General features: G+C 34.5%; 1 protein-coding gene across 2 annotated transcripts in view; it reads left to right on the forward strand.

The window, feature by feature from the left end:
* Window positions 1-16,216: 16,216 nt before the first annotated feature.
* The window catches only part of LOC116848204 (osmotic avoidance abnormal protein 3-like), a 28,440-nt gene continuing 19,808 nt past the window's right edge, over window positions 16,217-24,848 (forward strand). Inside the window, exons 1-2 of one of the 2 annotated variants that reach the window (XM_032824053.1) lie at window positions 16,217-16,349; window positions 23,921-23,992. In XM_032824053.1, coding sequence (XP_032679944.1) covers window positions 23,921-23,992 — 72 coding nt within the window. In that variant the 5' untranslated portion in view covers window positions 16,217-16,349. Of the gene's footprint in view, window positions 16,460-23,920; window positions 23,993-24,848 lie in introns of both variants that reach the window. The other variant, XM_032824054.1, reaches the window with a different exon arrangement.

A 24,848-nucleotide genomic window follows, 5' to 3' on the forward strand; every position in this document is an offset into this window, starting at 1 on the left:
AAAATATTTTTCAAATAAGAAGATTACACATTTTCTTAAAACCTTAGGTAAAAATATCAGTTTTTCATCAAAAAATAATTATTTATTCTATTTAAATAAAAGAATTTTAATTTAACAGAGTATGCTGTTATACATGTACCTACAATCTCAGATATTTTATTAATTTTTAGATATTTTTCTCTCAGTGTAGCAAACGCTGGAATTACTTAAAATATGAAATTACAAAAAATAGCGCTTTGCAATTAGAATTCTTTTTTGAACTGTGAAAATATTTTCCTTTTGATTTTGGAGAAACCTTTCTCTTGAAACCATATACACGGAGAAAAAAGATATTATAGTGAAAATTATAACAAAATTTTCGCAATCTTGGATCGTACAGATAACATTATAACCGAAATTACTGTACATTTGTTAAAAAATGTTATGCATATTTGACTTGTTATTATAAAATTACTGCAATTTCTTGTATGTTTTTTATGTCACATATTAAGATAGATTGCCAAATTTCTTATTTCTATTATAATTTATATTACAATTTCAATATAATCCAGCTTTACATTGTAAAAAAATATAATTTTAATATAATTTTCACTGCAATATTCTCTTCGTATGTATTACAGGATATCCACCGAGGATAATATTATTTCTTTTTGGATACTCAATGCAAAATTTGAATACATGTTCTCCTCCTTGAAGAAGCAACGCGATCCCCCGGAATGAATTTTAACAAAGGCCAGATTGAAAAGTCGCGTTCAGTAAATCGAGAGAGAGAATGATCATTTAACCGGAGAAGATAAGCAAACACCAAGTGAGTAAGAGAGAAATCGATACACGCGTGTACACGGAAGCGCGAAAGCCGCAGCTGTTGTTTATACGCAACGCCGAGTTCTTAGTGTGCATTGCACGTGTTACTGAACGACAAAGGAGCGTGCTTAATCACGTCTACGTTGAATATGTCTATCAATCGGCAATGTGTCATCGAGATATCCGCGAGACACCGATACGACAACTCATACATGATCAAACTAGCATTCCGCGACTGTTCTTAACTCTTTCGCGCGTTTTTATCTTGATTTAAATTCGCCACAGTATCAAAATCCAGTTTTGATTAATTTCAACTTCAATTCGTTCTTCATTTGAATTGCAATCTCAATTCCCAAATTTAATCCCTTAATACGAGTTGATTGTGTGATCTATATAGATCTTAATAAAATTAAGTTTGCCGATCAATGGACTTCTGAAGCACATGTAAATCTCGCACGAACTTTTCATACTAAATTCGCCTGCGTAAATTTCATTTTACCCATGACCTTGTGTCGCAGATTGTTTCATTGTATATGTACACGCACAACACGCGAGTCTCAGGTCCGAATCAGATGTTAGAACGTTATTTTGCGTGCGCCGGAATTTACTAATATCTCATTTCTAGATTTAAAGACAAATTAATATTATATATTGGTTCAATTAATATTATATATTGGTTCAATGTGAGATTATACTTTCTGCTGCATTATAATCTAAGTTATTAATTTAATTACCTAATAATTTAGTATTATATTTAATATTTTTTGATAGAGTTTGGAATCCCAAATTCATAAGTTACTCATTTTGTCAATTATAATATATAACTGACAGAATGAGTTGTAATGTTAATTAAAATTATAATAATGCATAATATTATATGCATAATATTGTAATTATAAATGTATTTTTTAATATTGGAATTATAAGTATATTTTTTAATATTACTATCGAGCATCGAATATTTCAGTTTGATAAAATCGGAAACTACCGATTCTCGTCGTAGCCACTCAAAATAAACATTCTATCAGTAATAGATTAAGACTTTTGGCTATGTAGTGAAATGTTTAGTCCGGCTTTCAGATTAGACTAAGACCAAGATTGTTCCTCTATTTTAACATCCATAAACGGGAGAAATCTCCCAAATGTTTATGGAGGGTCGAAAACAAGGCCATGAAGATCACAGAATCCCGGAAGCCGGACTCATGCTATCAATGAGAATAACAAACCATTGACGTATTCTATTAATAGTCTGTTTCCGAGCTTACAATCTTAAGCTACAAATAGAAATACATGACACAGATTCCGAGCGTAGCAACACTCGCGCGCGCGTACGGCACGCATTCCAAAGTCATGGTGTCGCTTCGAGCTCATTTGAATTCTACACAAATTTAACGCCAAGTCGCATGCACCGTCCGCATTTTGGCGGCGACTTTCGAAAAAGACAGACGAGTCGGACCTTAGAATCGCTTAGTGTGCAATTGCAAACTTACGAATTTCTGCTTGCCAGTGGCAAAAGTGTCCGGCGAGAGCGTCAACGAATCTGCTCACCTGTTTGCCGCGCAGCTTTCCTCGCGAGCGCCAGTGGCAGGGGGACGCGGAAGGAAACACGGAAGAAAAATCCTCGACGGCGTCCACGTGTCTATCGCGTTCCGTTTCGTCACAATTCACCTTCCAGACACGTCAAAACACACACAACACACGCACTTTTTATCAGCACTTGTCTATCGACGGCACACCCGTCTGATAAACACACACACGCGCGCGCGCGAAAAATACGACGATGCAACACCTGTTGCACGATCGCGACACGGACTGCCGCGGAGACTTGCCCGTTGCGATTCCCGATCGTTATTTCGCACGGCCATCTCGCGGCAACATGACGGCACTGTCACGACGCGCGTAGAAAGCGAGAGAGAACTGCAAACGAATGTGAACGATAATGCATTTTGATGATGAACGCTGCATCAATGATAACCGTACATTTCGCCGTCAAAAATATCGCCTTAATTGCATCGCGATCCTACGTATCGACCGACGTCTCTTATCGTTCACAAAATATTTAATATTGTTATGTATCAAGATCGGCGCGTTTCCTCCTGTACTTTCCACGCTCAGAACGATATCCAGAAAAGAAAAAGGAAAACAAAAGGATCATATTCTCCTAAAACTTGTAATTAACATTAAGAGATTTGTAAGAAAGGCTATACGAAATTTCTTTAATGCAACGGTTTTACATATAATTCTTCTCTGCACTCAAAGAAAAAGTATCTAAGAAATAAAAACTATTTATTCGGGCGGCAAGTACTGTGATAATATATTCACTTATATCAATACACACATTTTTATACTGAAAAAAGATATTTTTTAAATAAAAAATATATATTTTCCTAAAACCGTTGCTTTTCATGAAAGCAATTGTATATTTTATTTAAATAAAAGAATTTAGATTTAAGTAAATACACTGAAAAAAAAATTATTAAATTTCAAAAAATGTTAGTTTGGATACAACTGTGAACATATTAGTTTAAATTAAATAAGTATTTTCTAAAATTCAAAAGAAGTTTTAAATATAAATTTCTTTCTTTAATTTTAGAAGATAATTATTTAATTTAAACAAATATGTTCACAGTTGTATCCAAAGAAACGTTTTTTTAAATTTAATACATTTTTTCTCAATAAGTATTATTATAGTATTCACCGAATGATCATTTTTTACTTTTTAGATATTTTTTCTCTCTCAGTGTATGTAAATATTTTTCTGTAAATAAAAATAAATTTTTACAATTTTCTATAATTTCACAAAATTTCTGTAATTTTTATAAATTTTTTTAATTTTCTATAACTTTTCTACAATTTTATAAAAAAACAGTTCATAACACAAGAAAGTATAGAAAATATGAACCAGAGGCGAGGTAAAAAAAATGTATACACCTTTTATATTTATATTTTGTCTTTAAAATTGAATTAAATATAAAGTAAGATGTTGCAAGAAAGGAGAAAAATGTGAACAAATATGGAAAAAATATAAATAAATAGAAATAAAGAGAGAATATACATAATTATAATATAAATATAAAATACTATATAGAATATTACGATATTATTAGAGAAACACTTTGTTATCTTCCGCTCGGACGCGACATTACCGACAATACATAAGCCTCTCGTTTGTTCCTTACCGATTAAGAGCATTATCTTTTTCTTTTTTTCTCCCGCTAACTAAATTCGAATCTGCACTAACAAATTCACCAATTATTCTGTCTCACTCGATTTCTCACCTTGCATCACTTTTTTGTATTTCAGATTTCAAATATTACCTAAAGGTATCAGTACATACTCGCCCGAATATTTCTTGAAGGAATACACTTTATTCGCGGTCGTATATTGTACCAACAGCGGAAAGTTCACAGTTTACAGACAGTAAAGCTCGCCGTGAGATTCAAAGAGGCGAATATAAATCCGAATATGTTTTACAGACGCGGAACGATTTCATGAGTGCAGACATCGGCTTAACTAATACTTTCGATCTGCCCTTTCGTAAATTGCGAACAACAACGTGCCAGCATTTATATCCGTTTACGCGCCGGAAGGAGGGAAGAAGGAGGAGAAGAGGTCGTCATACATAAGAAGTTCATTGTCGAAGAAATTACTCTACACATGGAGAAAAAATATTTTAAAATTCATTCGCGAGATATGAAGTATATTTCTGCGAGTAAACTTTATATGCCATAAATAAATCTCCACGTATCTTTTTCTCAATATAATCAAGCTGTAACGTCTTTTAGAAGTGTCACGTTGTCTGGCTACTTTCTCGACCGTTACTCGATTGCGCGCAATGGATCTGTCGATTTGCGCGCCACCAAAAGGGCAGAAGGATTCGTCTCGTTTCGAAGTTCGATGCCGATAAATTATTTTAGCCATCGGTTGCGTAAGAGGCTCATACTCGAAGAAATTGCGCTTTAATCAACCGCCACGATACAATCGGTTCATTATTTTCCCGATTATTACCCGATTATATGCGATAAAGCACGATTACCGCCTTTACGTGTGCAACGGTCGTTTTCAATGCGTTTCAGGAGGTTCGCAGCGTCGTTTTCTCCCGTCGCGATTTCTATCTTTCTTGACTTTATCAGCCTTTTCCCTTTTCTCCTCTCGACAACCAGATATGAACTTACCGCGAGACTCGTGAGTCGAGAACGCGAAAGATACAGGAAGACGCAGAAAAGTCGACTGTTTTTCCAGCGTAAAGTTTCCCGTGCCTCTTCTCGATCTCCATGTTGCCGTCTGTCTCTTTCGCTCGCGCCTATCGTACCGTGGATCATTGGCGCGTTTCAATTGGAGCGTGCAGCGCGGTGCAGTTCGCCTGACATTCAAAGACCATCGGGCCTGTATTTCCTATCTAAATCATGTCGTACTTCTTAATTGAATACAAATAACACAAATATACAGGTGAAACTTGTATTGTACGACGATACTTAACGAGAATAAAGAAGGAAAGTCACACTCAAACGTGGAAAGTGTAACTAGCGAGAACAGATCAATAAAATAGTGACAAGTGGAACAAGTGCAGTGTAACTAGATCAATTAAGAATAACGCGTGCGGTTTTTACTCGATCTCCTTTCACGGAAATACCAAAAAATCAGCAGATTCCGAAGAGAAGTCGTGAAGACAAATTAATTTCCCGTGGGAAGTGAAATTGAACGAGATCAGCCTAACGGTTATCAGAGGCGACATGCAGCGGAACCGTCGATTATTTGCCGACCAATGGCAAAGCTCGTAGCAGAATATATACCTATGGCCGTGTATATATATCTATGCCTTTTCATATGCTGGTATTCATAGTCCGATCTTATATTTAAGATCATCTTAAGTACTGTCTTAAGATATAATGAATCAATCACACAGCAGTATTCGCATCTTAAGACATTACTTAAAACGGTCTTTGAAATAAGATTCGACTATGAATTCCGGCCATAGTCGGATCTTATATTTAAGACTGCCTTAAGTTCATCATCAGATACTCCGTAGCCAATGAAATGGTCCGTACATCATCTGAAGATAAATTAATACAGTCTTAAATATAAAATCTGACTATGAATACCGGCCTATGAAATGCACCAATGAAATTTTCACGATCACCAAAAGAGCTTGAAAGAACTTAAATATAATTCAAGAAGTAAATTGGCGGTATTACGATTTTTTTTACTTATTCGATTTTTTTACTTATTTATGAAGACATTCATGTACAAGAAAGTACTAATTTCATAATTAGCAATTATTTCAACGCTACGTCAATATGTACAGATTTATAATGAAATACATTACATATCTTTGTAAAATTACTCTTTTATTAATTATATTTGCGTAATTATCATCTACATTAATTTGACATAAAATTTACTAACAAGAAATAATTAAACAGTGGAATTTTCGTATCCGGAATTAAGTTAAATCCGAAATTTGAAGTAAGTTAATTTTTTAAGTTAAATTTATAAATTTATAAATTTATAAAGTTAATGGTAAGTTTATTAAGTTAATTCAAATTAATTCAGCTTACATTAAAAGGTACATTAAGAGTAAACAAAAACTAACTCAATCAAATATTAAGATTAAATTTACTTTTTAAAATTAAAAGTTAAATATGCAAAACAATATATGTTTTTGCATAATTAACATTTTAATTGAAGGTTAAATCTAAAGATAATCTTTTATAAAATAAAACACCGACTGTTATATGTTCAGAATTCCGTGCAAGAAAAGAACACTAGCGCTCAGAGAGCCAAAAAATTCTTCTGTCATTATTTCTTTTATTTTTCTCATTCTACATTATTAGCAGCTCGCAATGATTTAAGTATTAATGGATTATTTTAACTTATTTAGAAAAAAGTTAATAAGTGAAAACTAATGCATTTTAAAATAAGTAGTTTAAGTTCAAAGTTAACTCATTGAAAGGTTACTAAGTCAAGTTAAAAGTTGTTCATATTAGTCGGTATTTATATTCGTAGTATATAATAGTATATAATAAATAGTATATAATTATATTTTAATAAAAATATATACGCATTTCTTCTGAAAAATCTGGCTCTGTAGTGACCTCGATACTAATTTAAGAAACAAATAAAAAATTGTTGTCGTAACAAATATTGTGTCTCTGAAGCAGAATATCTTTCCTACTATATCTTTACACTAGTGGTGCGCTACAAATCGCATACGCGTCTATTATATTTAAAAAAAATATTTATACGCACTTCTTCTGAAAAATCTGGTGGTGTAATGACCTCGTTAATAATGCATGGAACAAATAAACATTGGATTTCGTTGCAAACATTGCATTTTTCAAGCAGAATACTTCACCTAGTATATGATTACACGAGCAGCACGCTACATAAGCGTACATAAGTTGCATAAGCGCAAATTATATTTCAATAAAAATTTATACGCATTTCTTCTGAAAAATCTAGCTCTGTAGTGACCTCGATATTAATCTAAGAAACAAATAAAAAATTGTTGTCGTAGCAAATATTGCGTGTCTGAAGCAGAATATATTTCCTACCATATCTTTACACTAGTAGTGCGCTACAAATCGCATACGCGTCTATTATATTTCAAAAAATATTTATACGCACTTCTTCTGAAAAATCTGACGATGTAATGACCTCGTTAATAATGCAAGGAACAAATAAACATTGGATTTCGTTGCAAACATTGCATCTTTCAAACAGAATACCTAACCCAGTATATGATTACACGAGCGGCGCGCTAAAAGTTGCATAAGCGCATATTATATTACAATAAAAATTTATATGAATTTCTTCTGAAAATTCTGGCGCTGTAGTGACCTCAATAATAATGTAAGGTACAAATAAAAGAGGGCAGCCAAATAGATATGAGCGCTGTGCCTATATTCCCGGCAGTCCAATATGGAGTCGATATATATACCAAATTAAAGATCTCGATAAGCTGAAGACAACGAACTATGTGTCATTTTGGTAGGATACATGAGGCCCGATAAATCGGGCCCGGAAGGAAGCGAGTTTTTAAAAGTTTTTAATGCAATAAAAATGTGAAAATAGTGAGTTATGATGTGAAATAGGGCTCGTTGGAAAGCTTATGACGTCTACTATTATGTGGGAACATAGTGACATTTTAATGCGCAAAAATAACTGGAAGTCCAGGTGCTCTAATTGGAACTTTGGTATTTCCGGTGGACTTTGAGCTCGGAAAATATTTCTATTCGATTCTTCGTACTTCAAAATGTAAAATGGAGTAATTAGACACAAAAATAAATAAAAGTTATTTATTTATTGAAGTATCAGATTGAATCAAGTTGTCTGGACAGATAATAAAATCAATTTTTGCATCAATATATTCTGCTTCAGACACGCAATATTTGCTACGACAACAATTTTTTATTTGTTTCTTAGATTAATATCGAGGTCACTACAGAGCTAGATTTTTCAGAAGAAATGCGTATAAATTTTTATTGAAATATAATTTGCGCTTATGCAACTTATGTACGCTTATGTAGCGTGCTGCTCGTGTAATCATATACTAGGTGAAGTATTCTGCTTGAAAAATGCAATGTTTGCAACGAAATCCAATGTTTATTTGTTCCATGCATTATTAACGAGGTCATTACACCACCAGATTTTTCAGAAGAAGTGCGTATAAATATTTTTTTTAAATATAATAGACGCGTATGCGATTTGTAGCGCACCACTAGTGTAAAGATATAGTAGGAAAGATATTCTGCTTCAGAGACACAATATTTGTTACGACAACAATTTTTTATTTGTTTCTTAAATTAGTATCGAGGTCACTACAGAGCCAGATTTTTCAGAAGAAATGCGTATATATTTTTATTAAAATATAATTATATACTATTTATTATATACTATTATATACTACGAATATAAATACCGACTAATATGAACAACTTTTAACTTGACTTAGTAACCTTTCAATGAGATTTCGAGTGATGGAAAAGAAAAAGTTCTCGAGTCCCCATGCACTCTACCAAAATGAGACATAGTTCGTCGTCTTCAGCTCATCGAGATCTTTAATTTGGTATATATTTCGACCCCATATTGGACCGCCGGAAATATAGGCACATCTTGGCCGCCCTCTTTTTATAAGTTGGAAAGATTTTTACCAAGAAGGCAATATTATTTATGAACTTCTGAAATTATGAATACTCCCGAGTTGAAATTTTGATTCTACTTTTGACCTCAATATTTTACTTAATACCTACTTTAAAGACAATATCAATCATTTTCAATTCTATTAGATCTACTAACTTTGTCGAGAAGTTCTCTTTAGAATCTACAAGTAACATTTTATACGTTTTCTTTATCATTTAAACCTCTAACCTTTTTTCCTTCAATATAGTTTCAAGCAGCTTGCATTCTGCCTTAATACCACTTCATGATTTGAAAAGAGATATTGCGCACCACGGAAACGATACGACTTCGCCAAAAAATAAATAATTCGAAAAGAATCCTAGGGACATGTACGTACCCCTAGATGGTCGAATCAAACCTTTTAAAATAATTTACCCAGCCAGAAATGAAAAGTCGAATCAACGTCGACCTGACTTTTTATTTCTATCAAGGTACAATCCTACTCGCTGCTCTTGAATCAGTTTCATTAATTCATCTGTATATATATGTAGATATAAATTTACGACCACGCTTACGCAAATGTAAAATAGCTCTAAAAGAAGTTTTATGCAACAGAAAACCTCATTTAGTTATCTCACGTAGATTACTCAAGTTTTCTGTCCATAAAACTTCACGCATAAAACGTGAAGCATTATGCGTACTTAACCCTGATATCGACCTGCGGACGTTTATTCTGATTACAAATATTGCAATTATGAAGCCATTCTTTCTATATTTTGATCACAAATCTTTTCTACGTTTGTCTAGTTCGCGGCTCTCCGTCAGATGTCTCTAGTATAACTCTTGCAGACCCTTAAGCGCATCTTCGCGGTGGTAACAATAAAATGCGTCTGGTTCGTGCCCGTTGTACTTCCGTACAATCGGGAGGGTCCCGATTGCCCACGGTATGATTGACCACAAATTGTAATGATTGGTTCGATCTAGTAATTCACTAGATAATACTTATCATCGATTGGTTTGTGTGCAATCGTACTGTAGGCAATCGGGACGCTCCCGTACAATCATAGTAAGTTAAAAAAGGAGAGACGTCCAATTACTTTGTTCTTGTCTCACTGATGAGTGCGTCGTAGGCATGAAGTGAGCTAGCGGTGAAACTTAACGTAAAGCTAGATCTTTCATCATATAAACAGTATGTAAGCCGGTATAATACTCATCAAGAAGACGTATTTTATCGATTAAATGCGTAATCGTTGATTGTCAATATTAAGATTATTTAATAGAAAGTTACTGTTTAATTATCAAGTGCATAACGTAAACCTATGATACCTACGTAAACCTACGTAGGCCTATAATTAAAAATACCACATTTCTTGGTAGCATAGACTGTGTAAAACAGAAAAATAACAGAGAAACGATTACAGGAACGCGAACGCTATGGCTCTTATTCTCAACTTCCTTTTGTTGATAAAAGTGACCCTTAAAAGTGGCTTGCAGCCAATCAGAAGGCTTATGAGCTACTTTCACACAGGTGCTTTTATCAAAAAAAAAAGGAGAACTCAGAATAAAGATCTACGAACATAAAGGCAAAATTGTACGTAGGAATGAGTTTTTGTACACAAATTTTTATTTTGCATATATAGAGCTTTCACATTCAACTATTCACTTTTTCCCGTAGTTTGAGTGGCGTTGTATATTATTTATATTATTTATATTATTGTATATATTATTTATATTATTGTATATATTATTTATATTATTGTTGTATATTATTTATATTATTTATATTATTTATATTATTATTATTTCTTCACCTCAGAAGTGATTTCACCCCCATTGAAATTTAATATGTCGTTTTGTCAACGACAAACGAGTATACATAAGAATACATAAGAGTATATATAAGAAAATATATCCGAAGAGATAGTATGTCGTATATAATACGACATAACAAGTTATAAAGTATATTAATCAAATAATATATATACCTAGGGTATATATAAAACATATATAGAGCATAAAAAAGTATATATAACATATACAGAGTATATAAATATAACATGTTAAAATATATCAGTTTAATGTATCATCAAGAAATAATCCGACGAAAAAGAAGCTTGCCGAGTCAAAATTTCAATTGGTCATTGTTATGCAAGAATGATCCAATTCAAAAAATTAGAAGTTTTTACAATGGATACTCCATTCACATCTTTTTATACAAAACGAAAAAAATTCAAGCCTTATAGACGCTTGAAATAAATTAAAAGCCAGTTTTTTTATTTTTTACCAGTCGCGTCTTTTTGCACATATTTCTAAGAACTGCACATATTTCTAAGACTGAGCTAGTCAATACTCTTAAAGAAATGGAAATACTTGACTTGCTGAACTATTGCGAAAATCTCAAAGCTAAATTCTTTGGTTAGATCATTCTTACATAACTCAGACGAATTGCAAATTCCAATTCTTACTTTACTTCCCGTCGGACCCAATGCGATTTACGTTTACGTGCATGCAATCTACGTAAAGTGACGCTTTGTATCTACTATATGAGCGTCTAAATTGAGCGCTCACCATTGCGCGTCGTCCCACGGTGTCCAGGGTCCACCAGACATCCTGTCGCTGCATCTGACACTGCAATAGTCCTCGCGTCCCACGTCGCCTGTAATTCACTCCCGACCGCGGTAATCTAACGGAAGTTTCACGAAAAATCTCATCTCTTTTGAGGGATACACTCCGAGTTGCGAATTGCATATGAAATATCGCGAACTGCGTTTTTGATATATCGGCCTTTCGGATAAACGACGAGTATGTGCGACAAATTCAGCAACGGTCCGATCGAGTTGTAGTGTATCGCTTTGATACTCGCGCGACGCAAATCGAAGGCCGATCTCGTGAAATCTTTCGACGCGTGAATGAAGTAATCGCGCGAGATTCTTACATACGACACAGAATATCCCTAATGTAACGTTTCGATGGAGCAGCGTAGTAGGCTGCAATATAGCTCCACAATATTTTTGCTGATAACAGCTCCGCAATACTCTTGCGAAGACAATTTCACAATATTTTTGTGAATAACAGCTTCGCAATATTTTGCGAAAACAATTCCGCAATATTTTTGCGGATAATAGCTCCACAATACTTTTGTAAAGACAATTCCGCAATATTTTTGCGGATAACAGCTCACACTTTTGCGAAAACAATTCCGCAATGCTTTTTGCGGATAAGAACTTCGCAATATTTCTGCAAAGTTTGCTCTCGACTTTTTCGCAAATACGAACCGATAAAATCCGCAAATTTATTAAAACGCATAAACGCGAACGCGAGCGTGAATGAAAAATCAAAAACTATAAAAATTGCGACAATGGAGACAAAGATTTATTCAAAATTTAGGCAAAAAAATGTTACGGCGTGAGGTGCTTATCTCGATGAAACTCGTCGCGCGCCGTGTAAATAAACAAATAATTGCTCGCATTCCTGAATTGTATATATCGTGTTTTTCGCGAGAGATCAACGATCGCTGATATTATCTATTGTTACGCATTCGAAATTCTAAATAAAAAATTGAAAATTTTCCAACGACCATGAAATTTCACGAGCAGTTTAAATAATCACGTTAGATCGCTTCGCGCAGACATCGCACGATATCGAATTTTATTTAATAACGAACTCTTACTTTACAAAATGCAATTGCGACGCAAGCTCACGCGAGAGAGAAAACTGAGAAAATTAAAGACCGGCGGAATATCTGTCGAGGCGGATGATGTGATTGCACATTTTCTGTGGCGCAATTTCTGCGCGCTGGCGTACTGATCGAGACACATGGAAGGTCGCATTCAATAAAACTAAATAATTTTACAAAATTTTGAATTCAGAGCGTATACTCGATATTTTAATGGCATCTGCCAGACTGTGTTAGGGTTTAATTAATTCAAATTTTCCTCAACAAAAATTATTGACCAATCAATAATCTAAGTTAGTCAAACAATTAATAAATATATATGCATTGGGGAAGAAATACTTGAAAATTTGGAAAATTTATAAAAATGTATTATTACTAATATTATTATTTGTAAAAGCGATCTTTCAATTGTTTCGAACAGTGTACTTTATTGGACGGCACATACACAAACTATACCACAGCAAAGTAAATCGCATTGATACATGAACATGCATTACATGGAAAGATATTTTATCTTTCTATTATCAATTTTTCTTTTTTTGTTTGACTCACCGACTCGCCGATCAGGGTAGCCACGTTCTGCTTTCGTTTCTGGAACAGAAAAATGTTTCGTTGATTAGATTCGTGCATTGATGTTGGTTTGAGTGAAGAAGTTTGCAATATTAAAAGAAAAATAAGCGCGTAATATTTTTCACGCTGGGAGAATTTTTCAGAATGCATTCACATTTAGAATATTCCACACTTTCCTCTTTCTCGATGCTTCAAATAAATCTCTTAATTAGAACAAATCAGCATTTTTCAAGTGATAATGTTACTCAGGAAAAAATTCTCCCCGCGTGTAATTACGATTTAATGCGATCTTTGACTCGATTCAAATTATCTCGATTTCGAGTAAGAGAGTTATCAGTTTTATTGGATTTATAATTACAAATACTAATTAGGGAAACTAACCTTCGAGCTAACCCCGCTTGGCTCGAGCCGGATCCTTCGGCGCAGCAGCCCCTAAGAGTCGGCTGGTCATCTGCTTCGTCTCTGTAACAGAACGCATATTTAATTTAGTATTACACACGACAATGAAAATATTAAGGAACTTGATTCCAAATAAGAGAATTTCCAGGATTATTGGATTTCTAATTACGAATTTAAATCAGTAAAACTCACCTTCGCGCCAACTCTGCCAGGCCCGAGCCAGATCCTCCGGCGCAGCATCCCCCAGACATCGCATCCCCTAGAGTCACGTGACTGCGTCCTCTCTATTGGATATCTATTAAATCCCTGTAACAGAAATTTAATTTAATTTAGTATCAATTAATAATTTAATAAATTAGTATCAAATATATATGAAATTAAATATCAAATATGTATGAAATTAAATTACACGCAATAGTAAGACGGTGAAAAGAAATTGTCGTAACGACACGTTCGAGTTCCTTCCCAATGCACAATAAAAAATAATTAAACGATAGCCGAGTAAAGAAGTAATAATACCCGATTAATTAATAGATGATGATAATAATGTCTGATCGACAACCATATAATAATGTCCGGTAGTATCGATTAATTACACACGACAGCAAGACGTGATTAGGAAATCGTCGAGTTGCTTTCCAATACATAATAAAAATAGTTAAATGACAACTGAATAAAGAAATAATAATACTCAAATAATAAATGGAAATCGTCGAGTTGCTTTCCAATACATAATAAAAATAGTTAAATGACAACTGAATAAAGAAATAATAATACTCAAATAATAAATGGATAATGATAATATTTGATCGGCATTGAGGAACTCGATCGCGACTTTTCTCTATCTAACAAGTAAAAAAGTAAATAAAACGCGGTAATTACCTCTCGCGGTAAAGCCCGCAACACCTGCTCGCGTGAGGAGTACGCGTCTTAATTTGTCTTAATTATCGCATCCATTATCGCGAAGTCAAAACGCGATATTAAAAATCGGCGCGGAATAATCTAGACAATAACGCGGGAACTCTCAATGCGTTCGCCTCGACGGTTGATAATACTATGGTGTGATACTCGAGCACGTGCTCGCGCACGTATATTTACATGACCGGCCCCGCGCCCTCCCAAGCGCCGCTCAGACAACAACACGAGCGAGCCGTTACGACGGTATGTTTGCCTAGCCTTTGTGAAGCCTAGAGTTTTTGTTAGAGACGTTGCCCAGGTATTGTTATTACCGATTATTCGATCATCATTATTTCGTTATTATCCACTCGCGGATATTATCACACGATTGTCGAACAGATATTATTATCACTACCATTTAACATTTGAGTATTATTATTTCTTTATTCGATTATTATTTAATTTATTCGGTTATTATTTAATTATTTTTATTACGCATAGGGAAGAAACTCGGGCGTGCCGTTACAACAATTTCTTTACCTAATCTTTAATCAGTTATTATTACCGTTGCCCAGTTATTGTTATTCAATGTTATTACCGATTATTTCATCATCGTTATTCAGTTATTATCCGCTATTATCACACGATTGTCGAGCAGATATTATTATAATTATTATAAAAATAATTCGAATAATAAATGATAGTGATAGTGATAGTTATTATTACATATAATGTTAGTGTGTAAAGCACATTCTAGAGTAACTTTTCACAGTCTTTTAAAGTAATTTTCACGGTTGTGAGAGTTTAATTTCGAAAAGAAGTGTACGTTCCGCCTTGCGTCGACTCCTTGATGACAATGTGTGTTAGCCTTACTCTACTCCCTCATTAGCACCCCCAGAATCTTGAAAATAATTTATCAATATCTCAAAATCGCGCCCATAACGTTAGATCCTATAGCTGCGTTCGGCATTGTAAATCGGAGACGTCGGATTGCTCTTTTATCTCGAAGATGCATAGAAATGAAAAAGATACAAGATCTCATATCTCTCTCACTTCTGTGCATTTTCGAGGTAAAAGAGCAATCCGACGTCTTCGATTTACAATGCCGAACGCAGCTATTGTAGCATTATATTCGGATTATCGCGCATACGGAGTGGTACCTATCCTGCGTATGGGCCAGGATTCCTTTGATGTTAAGCCCATTCTACAATTGCGTGAACGTGGTTGTAAGTGGTTGTAAGTAATTACGACAACCAATCAGAGTAAAGCAATCAGTGAATAAAACATTCGAATTGGTTGACTCTTACGTTCACGACTACGCTTACGCAATTCTAGAATGGGCTTAAGACCTGTAGATTCCTCTGATGTAGGACCTACCTTTCTCTCTGATGTACTTTCACATCTTTACTTTTACCTAGTCGATGCCGCAGACTAGGACACGCTTCATGATTCATCTGTTAGATGGAGACTCCGCAGGTCAAACCACCTTCGCGGAAAGCAGTTTCCATTAATTACCTTACCATGGAACATTTGGCATCGCGCGATTTTTGCATTTAGCAAAGTTAATAGCAATCTGCCGACTGTCGTCGAGCGCCTGCTTTCACCAGTAAGATTCAAGAGACAATATCGATATTATTCGGACAATGCTGTTGATATAAACGCGCACGCGCACGCCATCGAGACGATTCGAAGGCGCGTATGAGTCACGACGCGCGGCGTCGCGACGCCCGTCGTCAGTTTGGACGCGTTTGCCGTGACGTACGCGTTTCTCGTCGTCTTGAGTTTCTCGATTCCCGCCAAAAATTCGCGCGGTAGCCCGCGGTCATGTTCTCCTGGATGTAAGAATTGCGCCTGCGAGGACGCGCGCCGCTTCATCGCCGGTGTAAGTGCAAGGCTAATCACGAAGTGCGAACGTCGACGTCGGCGTCGAGACGTCGACTAGTCGGTCGCGGGGCGAGAAAAGTCACGTAGCACGAAGAACACGCGCCCCAGGTAAAACGGGAAATCACAATCACGCGCAAGTAACGGAGAAATGACCGCGCGCGCGAGAGAATCCCCAGGTAAAACAAAAAATCACGATGACGTGTTCAAACTCATGATTGAAAAGTCAATTTCTCACACTCGTATTGATGGTCGTTACTTGAGATTTCTCCGTAAAATACACAAATCTGAAGATCAGAGTTAGATGAGGGAGCTTTTTATTTGAATTATATAATACATACATCAAATGATATATTAAATGATGATAGTTACATTTGTAACCGCGATATTCTGTGGAAGAGCTCAGGTCTGACTCTAAATTAAAATACGAGTGTCTCACCTGAGGCAAGTTTCAAGTAACGACTATAATACGAATCTTAGTACCGATTTTCCAATCTCTCGGTAAAATAACTAACAGTTAAATCATATGTCTGTCTTTGTCTAATTCAAAAGAAAAACAAATAGAAACATATGATTCAACTGTTAGTTAACTTATCGAAAGATTGGAAAAATCATTCATTAATAGTCATTTTCACGTCGCTTTGACGTCATCGTGATTTTTCGTTCTGCTTGGGTTCACCTTTCGACTACAATTCGATTATTGTCCCGTCACTTCTGACGCTATTCTGATTTTCTATTCTACCTAGAGCGGAGTTGATGCGTGCACGACGCAGACGTCGGCGTCGTGAATTATTAACACGGCGATCCCAAGACGCTCGTGACTTTTGTGTTGCCCCAGGCGGAGTAGGAAATCGTAATGACGAAAAAGAAATTATCAAAACCTCACTGAAAGGCGAACGTTTTCTCGCGTCGTTTTCACATCATCGTAATTTCCTGTCGCACCTGGGACACGCTTTTTTATCCCACAACGGATCTTCCTCCGAGATAATCTCCTTCGCGCCATTTCTCCTCCCTCTCCTCGCCTTGTTCACGCGACCGCGACTCTCCCAGAGAGAAATTCCCACGATCGTTTATCAACGTCGCGTGTCTTTTCGCCGCGACGCTGCAATGTTGTGATTACGAGCTCCTTCGCCTTATGTCGAAATGAGAAAGTAATCGCCAAATTTCGAGGGATGTATCGCAATGGTCCGACGAAACGGACTTTCCCGCTCGACAAGCGGCGATCGATATCTCGGCGACGAACTTCGATATTCCGGTATCGATAGAATGGCGTCAGCGAAACATGGGCTCGCCCAGCGTTTCGAAATCGAGCTCTCCGACCACCGTCATCCAAATGGCAACATTGTGCTCTTTTTCCCGAGTATCTTTTAAACAATCGCAAATCGCGATTAACGCGTTTCGCGCCACGTCATGAACTATTGCTCGCTCCATTGCTTTTCGCTTGTACGTATAAACGAAACATAATTTTGAAATATCCTTAGAATTATTTATCTGTCTAATCTTTACTATAATCGTCTATTTTATGCTACTCTCTCTCTCTCTTAATTTTTATATATTTTACTCATTACATATTATTTGCAAATCATATATTATTTGTTATTATGCGGAAAAAAAATTGGACTGACTAAATTTCTAACAAGTTTTTAAATTTATTCAAGTTAACTAGATTTCTAACAACTTCAGTCAGAATGTTCTGACTCGTTCATATTTCATTAGAAATTTAATTAATCCGACCAAACGATTTTTCTGTGTATATTATTATATAATATTATATTATATAAAATATTGTTATTATATATTATATTATTTACTATTATTTTATATACATTTTATATATACGTATATTACATATTCTTTTACATTTATTTTATATTATTTAATTTTCATATACTTTATATTTTTAAATCATTTAGCCTCTGCTCTCCTCCCCCACTTGCATCATTAGAAGATTTGAAAAACATGACCACACATATATATTTGATACTAAATTTTTATTAAATTTACCGAATTTTAATAAATTTTACTGGCTTTTATACTAATTTCTTTTCTTTAGATCAACATCAAATATCATAAAACGTATTAAAAACATATAATTTTTATGATTCAATCCATTCTTAGTAAAAAGTCGCGATTCTCCACTTCCGTGTGATGACAGCCAAGGAAAAATGAACAATTATATCCGTCACTAATGCTATACATGTATATAATGTGTAAATAGGTTAATAAATGAAATATATCTCACAAGATGACAAAACGCGGGTCACCTTGTTGCGGGTAGCAAGTCACGTAAAATTGATCCGACACGGGTAACGTGTTAACCTTTTTTAACCGTTACTTTTTGCACAACTTTATTCTTGCCTTTGTTTCCAGCGATTTGACAAGTAGGATTATAGCGACGTTATAACCGGCACGCGCGTGACTGGGTCAAACTTTGGGCTCCACTCGGTCAAGCGGTCAGCGTGTATCTACCCTTCGCGATCGCGAACTCGCCGCTTTGTGCGACGCGTATCGGCCGCATTACGTTGTTACAGAAGCGAGACAACCTCGCCGTAACACGTGAGCGTAATCGCCGCTCGAAGTAGTGAACAAGTACGACGGCATGTAGCACGATGCCCTGAACGAGGAGGGTCGAAAGCTTGCCAAAGAAAGAGAAAATCGTTGCAGCACATTTCGCGCCCCCCGCGTTTGCCTCTCATTATTTCGCCCGCGCGATCTTATCGAACTTGTCGTATCATATGCACAGTCAATAAAAGCAAGGTGAGAGAACAAACTTTACCTCAATAAATTATTTCATACATCCGGTATTCGATGAGAAAATTTATCTACCAAAGGTTACCAGTTAACGATTTCTTCTTTCGAATATCAAATGTGTCCTGAAATTCTGCTAAAGTTTCTCGAGGTCAAAGTGTTGCGATCTTTCTTCCACTAGGCAGTAAATCGCAAAACAATTTAGACGCAGTGGAATTTAAGAGTTCACCAAACTCGTGAAATTGAGTCATTACAGACGCGCTTATGCAATAATGATATAATTAATTAATATAATTATATATATTAATATACTTAACATTATATATATTTATATATAATTGATATAACATAATATTATATTTAAGTATACTAAATGAGACAATAAACAATAATAATACTAAATGGTTAATAATATAATTACTGGACAAGCTTGTTACATCTCGCAGTAAAGAATTTCAATGTAAAGTTCACTGAACCAATTTTATTGCGTCTAAACCGTTTTACACACCACTGTATACCATCCGGCCTCAGGCAGAATAAAAAATCATGACAACATCAAAATGACGAGAAAATTACGAGAAAACTCACTTTTCAATCACGATTCACTTATTTTCTCGTCATTCCGACATCACCGTGATTTTCTGTTCTACTTGGGGCATAATAGCCTTAACATTTATTACATCTAGTCACACAAGAATTTCTCGACCATGCACAATATTTCTGCATATTCGTACATCATGACTGTTGAACATTCTGAGGAAGCAACAATTACATTAGAATACTCAACAATCAGGATATATAAATATGTAAAAACATTGCACATAGTCGAAAAATTCTTTTGTAACTAACCTAGTAGCACAGTTCATTAGTATTATATTGGTCCAATATTGGTTATATTAGTATATATTTGGCCAACATAACTAATATTGATTATAAATAAAGATGATTGTATCAATATTGGCATACATTAGGGATGCATTGGGCCAGTGTAACTTAATATGTGGTCAATATTGATAACAAGTGCATTGTCAGTATTCGGAATTCTATATTAACTATATTAGGTATATTAGGCCAATATTAGGTATATTGGGACTCAATTTGTAACCAATATTGTCCCAATAAACGATGCTACTAGAATAGGTCTGGTAAATGTCAATTTACCATTAGCTGGATAATGTATGTAAATTTTAATCTTCCTACATATCGATATACATGTACGCGTCACCTCTCGCCGGGAAAATTGCACTGAATCCTCTAACTAACCGATAAAATAGACAGTTGAGTAGATAAATAGTCAAACAAGATAACGGCAAATTTGACCAAGTAATATCGCGCGAGAATCAACAGCGAGACACATCACACCATCGCGCATTTTGGGGGATTATTGCGAGCGTGTTTGTGCGAGTAATCGTCGCCACTTTTCGATCGTTATCTGCTTTTTGTCACGTACAAGGTGACGCGCGGAAACGCAGCGAATGTCAATGAGCGAATCATACAGCACTGTGATACGCGCCGATAAGAACGCGTCGGGAGGTGTGCGTTGGCGAGGTAGAGACCCCAGGTTCACGGTCAGCCGGGCGAAGGTCGATTGACGTAGCAGGAACGGCTGGTGCCTAACGAGAGGGTGTTTTGGAGCCGCCGCTAGACGGTCTGCCAACTAGCACTTTTGTTCAACGATATAAATTCCCCGCGATTTATTGACAGGACGAATAATGGTAGACGATTATCTATGTCATCTGTCATCATTGATTATTCTCGGCCCCTATTATACCGAAGACCGATTGTCCGCCTTTTCCACCGTCCCTTCGTCTCGTCCTTCATGCTTTTTACGTTGAAATATATACGCGGTGTACGAACGAATCATACGCCGCACAGCTTTATTATCGCGTTACGATCATCGCATTGTTATTTATATTTATTTGACTGATTTATATCCGATTTTTTCACGGAACAAAGGTATCGTGAAATATAATCCTAAAATGTATATTATAAAGGGGATGCTGAAGTCGATGGCGAATAATGTCGATAACGCGGAGACGATCGTCACTAACATAATCACACTGTCCCCTTTGTACTTCTTGTACATACAGAACTTACGTAAATGTATGTTGCTTTGTTTTACTATATTCAGCGGAAAATCTAACCACATATGTGTAAAAATTTATCTGCAAACTTTTCGGATATTCTTAAGTTTCCGAATTCAAATGCGAAGGTACAATAATGTTCTTCAAAATTTTTCTGCTTGGAACATCCACATTTTCGGTACAAGCTACGAAACTTTTGGATTAGGAAACTATTACGCTAACTGACAACTGAAATTTTACATTTAAAATTGTTTTTTTGTTTTTGTCACATATTGAGCAATGCTCCTATTTATTTTTGTACGTACATTCATTGCATGAAAATATTTGTAATTCTGTACAATCAGTACGACACAAACTTTGCAGAAAAATATCAGTATTTTGTTGGTAAAGTTTTCAGCTTCAGCATCCCCTTAAATCAATTCAAAAGTTTTCTCCCACTGAATACATAGAGAGGAAACGTATATTACAGATTCTCTTCTCGTCCTCTTCAACTCTCAAATTTTGAATTATTTCAATTATCTTCAATAATTTGAATTTTCTTTAATCGAAAAATTCTTTTCAATTTTACCATGTTTTCTATACTGAGAGAAAATATATCTGAGAAATAATGAATATTTGTATTACTTATATTAAAGTATTTACTTATACTAATATACAAAACATTTTGCAAATAAGAAAATACATACATTTTCTTAAAAGCTTAAAGAAATTTTGGCTTTTTAAAAAGCAATAATTAATTTTATTTAAATAAAAAAATTTGAATTTAAGTAAACATGTTATCAATATTCACACGAAATAAATATCTACTATTTTTAAGTATTTTTTCTCCAAATATAATAGTGCAGGAATAGACTCAATAATTTATCTTGTTAACATAATAATTTTTTTAATAGTAGATTTCACATAGTTCCTAAAATACAAATGACACATATGAAACGGAAAAATAATAAATTAAGGTGGAATATCAGTTACAAATTCTTTAGTAATTTTTGCTACAAAATCTTTGTGCACACGTTCCATTTGTCGACATATTTCTACTTAAAAACCGCATTGTTTATTTTTATATTCGAATCTTTCGCAATGTGGAGAAGTGCTGGGTTAAGGTCTTCCGAGTTAGAGTCGCGTTTTTTTGTGAATTTTTAACGTTTTTAACGTTTACATTTTTGTTTATTTTGTAAAAATTTTTGTTTGAAAAAGATTTTTGAGTCAAATTGGAAAAGAAAAAACGTTTCGTCGACGCTCTGTATACTCGTGACAGTTCCCTGTTGTGACTTTTGAGCGAAAATTCGCTGGGGAAATCGAATATACGCGTCGCGACGAAGAGAAGAAAAGCGCACGGACTATCGATGCGCTTGATTTCAGCGGCGCTCGGAATACGATAATGCAAATTTGATAGGAATCGCGACGAAAAATCGATGAATACGCTCTTATTCTTGGAAACAAGTCACCCCAAACACGTGTTTGCTCAGTCAACGTCTAAAGTCGACTCTGACTATCCCGTGGTTCTCGTGTACCTTAATTCGTTAAATTCGATTTTTTATTATACGACTGTTATGTGATTTCAAAAGATTGGAGAAGGCTTGACGAAATATAATGAAGCATCACATAAATTGAAGGGAAAATTAAATATTTCGATGAGAATATTCGTGAAATATCAACAATACATCAATGAAAACATGGCACTAGACAATGTTAGTTTAATACTTTAAATGCTTCCAAGTATTAAATAAAAATTGTAAGATACTGTAAGACATATATCAAATACAATATTTATATTTCAATAAAAATATTCATGAAATATCGACAATACATCAGTAAAAATATAGCACTAGTGTTCGTTTGATATTTTAAATGCTTCCAAGTGCTAAATAAACTGATCGATTTCTCTGGTGTTTTGAAGCATTTGTAGCGTTGAATGGACTTTAATCAATATCACACATAAACGATAAGTTAACGCCATATCTTAAATAATATCTCATAATGTCATTTCTATATATATTTCTATATTTATCATATGTTTTAACACAACATTTATGCATTTTTAATTCAAATTAGATAAAATTGATTATTTATCAATTACAATATCGAATATATTTCATATTTCTTTTCTTACAATCAAATTAGTGTCTTACAGCTTTTATTTTATCATTTTGTTTAAATTTGATAACTTCTAAAGTAAACAATATATTATAACATATAATCATTTTTAGATAACTTTAACTTACTGATATTGTTGCAAAATTACCTGTTTAGTCGTTTTAATCGATTTTACTAATAAAATACTGATTGACTAGAGAATAGCGCTTTTAAATTTCAATTCAGTCCCAACCGAAGTAACGTGCAGACTGTGTTAGCAGTTTACTTTTATTACGTATACAAGTTACTCGACTGTTCGAGGTTACATAATTAAATTATATTGTTCTATTCTTAGAAGCGTTGCTTAGTTACGCACGAAATTATCGCGATAATCGCAATCCAACAATTATCCTTTTTTTACGGCCGCACGCGATATTTACTTTCGTTTTTGTAGTATATGTACTGGTATATGATAGTGTGCGGCACTATCGAGCGAAATAATGACATAAGTTAATAATTGCCATATATTTCCCAGTTTACACATTATCTGTTCCATCTAGTTTCGACGTGCTCTAAAATTTCCTTTCTTTCTCCCGCTTATAAGATTCCCGACAAATTTGTGATCACGCGAACGACACATACCGATATTCCGTTTCATTTTCAGATGTCCGAGTCGGTAAAAGTAGCGGTAAGATGTCGGCCTATGTCCAACAAGGAGCTGCAGCAAGGATGCCGAGTACGTAATAAACCTTCTCCACGTATCTTTACTTCCACAATTTATACTTTTCTCATAAAAAAACGCGCGCACTAATGAAAAATATAATTAATATAATAGCGATAGAAAGATGTAAGAACATTACATTGAAAAAAAGATGTTTGGTATTTGTCACTATAATGAAATAATCATGATATTAAAATAATTATAATAAACAAAATTATATCGGGTTGTATAATAAGTAATTTTGAATTTTTCAAGCAAAATTAATATTTATATTTTTATTGTTGTAGTTGTATAAAACAATTTACACACGAATGATAGCAGAAGACCAAAACGATACATACATTATTTCATGAAATTATTAAATTGTGTAATAAGCAATTTCAGATTTGCTAGATAAAATAAAATAATTTTGTATCTTTATGTATAATTTTATGTTAAATTACTGTTATGTATTACTGTTATGTATTACTGTTATGTATAATTTTATGAAACGTCTTATTAATTTTATATAAATGCGTAGTTCTGATCTGGTATTTTACTATATGCTCGTATATATTGTTTTATAAAATTATAACAACATAAAAGTACAATCGTTTTGTTTTATCTGAAAAATCCGAAATTATTTATTATACAATCTATTAGGACCTTAACTTAGTTTCCGCCCGCAAATGTTAGATGGCAATGCAAACAGTTCTAGTAGTCATTACTAACGAAACAGGTAGTTTGTGATTAATTTCGACATTTCTCGATAACATTCAGTCAGCATACACAATTATTTTCCTAAACAACAATTTCTTTTGCTTTGTGAAAAATGGAACGCGATAAAGTGTTTTTTCGACATGTGCTTTTGCACTATTTTGATTTGAAAAAA

Source organism: Odontomachus brunneus, unplaced genomic scaffold (assembly GCF_010583005.1).
Source record: "Odontomachus brunneus isolate Ranch 3 - 2012 unplaced genomic scaffold, Obru_v1 Obru_scaffold_091, whole genome shotgun sequence".
Lineage (NCBI taxonomy): Eukaryota > Metazoa > Arthropoda > Insecta > Hymenoptera > Formicidae > Odontomachus > Odontomachus brunneus.